Raw genomic sequence first — 2,623 nt, 5'->3', positions numbered from 1 at the left:
GCATTAGTTGCAAACTTGGCAGTTTTATTGTAGCAGGTCTCAAGGTTGGTTTTCAGAGTGGACTAGATACTGGTAAGGAGAGGAGCACCATTGTTTTGTAATTAAATGTCATATTTTTTTTAAGATGGAGATGTATATATTTTTCAAGGACCTTTGTTCTAGGGGTGTAGTCAGTAAATTCAGTTTTGCACTCACAACCTCTTATTGATGCTCCCAACCTGCATGGCATATAAAAAAGGGCACATCACTCAAGCTCCTCCTACCCCACTTAATATGTGTAACTTTTTCAGGGGCTCAGTCCAAAAACAATTAGAAATATTGTTTTTTTAGATTTGAAAATCATTTCTGTAAGTAAGCTATATGCACGTTGTTAGATGACTTAATTTAGATTATTACAGACATAACGTTTGCCTGATAAGGTCCTAATGTTTCTACTGATGCTCAGAAAAAAAGATCCTATTCCTGTTCTCAATATCCGCAAGCTGAGAAGTATGACATCAAATCCAACTTTATAAATTCCAATGAAAACAACGTTATAGATTAGTATTTGTGATAGAGATAGGAAGAGGAATAGAAACAGATATAACAAGTTCTGACTGTATGATTAGGAGGCACTGTTACTGTTTCCTAAGTAACGCAATGTACACTTCCGCTGTGCTGGTATCTAACGCGTGTGAAAGCAGTTTGAATTGATGTGGGTTCTGTGACAACTTGTAAACAAAAATGGCAGAAATTGTTACTCCTTGGTTTGGTAACGCGGACCCTGGTGCTTTGAGTCGTGTGCAGCAGGAGAAACTCCGTCAGTTCAAGGTAACATATAACTCAAATAGCTGTGGTTTGATTTAGTGAGAATGCTCATTACACATTACAACACGCACAATTATTTTTATTGACACTAGGTACTGGTAGGTCCAATAAGTAGTTGAAAAGGGTAGGGCCTCCGTGGAACCTAAGGTGCATTAAGATGTACACTCGGGAAACTTGTTTTTAGCTGTCAGGCAGGGTAACCTACATGATTCTATCAGCGACAGCGTGTAGTTACGTCAGTTTGTTTTTGACTTTTAGTATTGCCGTTGTAACCAACGTGCTGCAGCTGCTTGAGAGAAATAGCTTATTATATGATGTTTGCCTTTTAGTCAAGACCCTTAGACCTGCAAAAGTAAACTGCAATACTGGTTCAAAATTACAGGCAGTTTGTAATTGTTGCTTTTTATTTCGTTACATGGCTAACAGTGGGCGTAAGCATTTAGAGAAGTACAACCAACATTTACAATTTCACGGTTTTAAATCTAAAGATATGCCTTGACAGTCGGCAATTTAGTTTATGCATGGCTCTCAACGTTCCGTATTTTGGACATGGAAGGGTATCTTTCACAATGAGGAAAAATTATGGACAAAATGTGGAGCATCTACTAACGTTTTATTACAACCTTCAGATAGGAAGCTCACTGGTTAAAATGTGTTCCTTTATATTTATGTCTTTTTGATGAATTAATGAGATCTAGCTTATTTAACATGGGTATCCAGTTAAAAAAATACTGTGTGGCAGACTCTTTCATTGTATAACTGCAAGGAGCATAGACTTTTATTTAAGACACAAAATGAGGAACGCTCCTCAGTCATGAGGAGTACACATGAAATGTTTGAGTTTAGGCTAAATACATGCTGCCATTGCAACATTAGCTGTGACAATCAGCACATTACAAAATAGAATAACAATAATAATAATGTGGAAATATGAAGTATTCTTTATATTTCACTTACCACAACCTTTGACATCTGAAAAAGTTGCATTCCTGAATGGGACCTTTTGATGACAGGGAATTGGCATACTGTTTAAGATGTTAAACTCTATACTTTGTGTCAATGAGGTAAATTCTTAACTTCTGGAATGGAAAATTTGGCTAAGCTTAAAATGGCCCACTAGGGCAGATAACCTAGTACTAACCTGTGACCTTATGAACAAATTAAATTTGAAGTGCATATTGTAATTATAAATAGGTCTGCCTTGCAATTTTATTCGTTAATCTTAGATTCCCACATTATGAGTTATGGCAGGGTGTTTGTACTGTCTATTCTGAAAGAATCATTTTATTATTTTTATTGCGTGTGTGCGCATGCCTTCTGTGAGGTTGGGCACTGGGCTGGCAACTCACTTCTGTAAAAACTCCATTGCCAATCAATCTGCGGACCGGTGATCTGTTGTGACGACCCCTAACTGGGAAAGCCGAAAGACATTGCTTTATTCTCAGAGTAATTTTATAGTCCGTGTACAATCACACTTTGGCAATAATGGAGAACATTGGACCACACCACTGGTTTTGCATGGCTCTCAGAATGTTTGGAGCTGCTGCATATCATCTCGACTACATCTCTGTACTTCTTTACTCAATAAACAGGGGAAAAACTAAAAATAATGGGCAGAAAATCCATTATTGTTACCCATGCCTCTCAAGTTACTTTTCTGAGGAACATTTCTCATTTTTGAGTCTTAAAAAGTCCACGTTCCTCACTGTTCCACATTCGAAAGGCATGTTACGCAGTCAGTATGAAGAATTTTTCTAATTAATGCCATGGACAGCTGAGAGATATGCTCAGCAATAATGAAAATCTTTCTACTTTT

The 2,623-nt window shown here is 37.2% G+C and overlaps 1 protein-coding gene across 2 annotated transcripts in view; it reads left to right on the top strand.

The window, feature by feature from the left end:
• The first annotated feature begins 495 nt into the window (after positions 1–495).
• The window catches only part of RIIAD1 (regulatory subunit of type II PKA R-subunit domain containing 1), a 308,698-nt gene continuing 306,570 nt past the window's right edge, over positions 496–2,623 (top strand). Inside the window, exon 1 of one of the 2 annotated variants that reach the window (XM_044079942.1) lies at positions 496–810. In XM_044079942.1, the coding sequence (XP_043935877.1) occupies positions 724–810 (87 nt within the window). In that variant the 5' untranslated portion in view covers positions 496–723. The remainder of the gene's footprint in view (positions 811–2,623) is intronic. The other variant, XM_044079941.1, reaches the window with a different exon arrangement.

The sequence above is a fragment of the Protopterus annectens genome, chromosome 8.part0, assembly GCF_019279795.1.
Source record: "Protopterus annectens isolate FY-2018-M chromosome 8.part0, PAN1.0, whole genome shotgun sequence".
In the NCBI taxonomy this organism is placed as follows: Eukaryota; Metazoa; Chordata; order Ceratodontiformes; family Protopteridae; genus Protopterus; species Protopterus annectens.
This window is presented reverse-complemented; position numbering and strand designations above follow the sequence as displayed.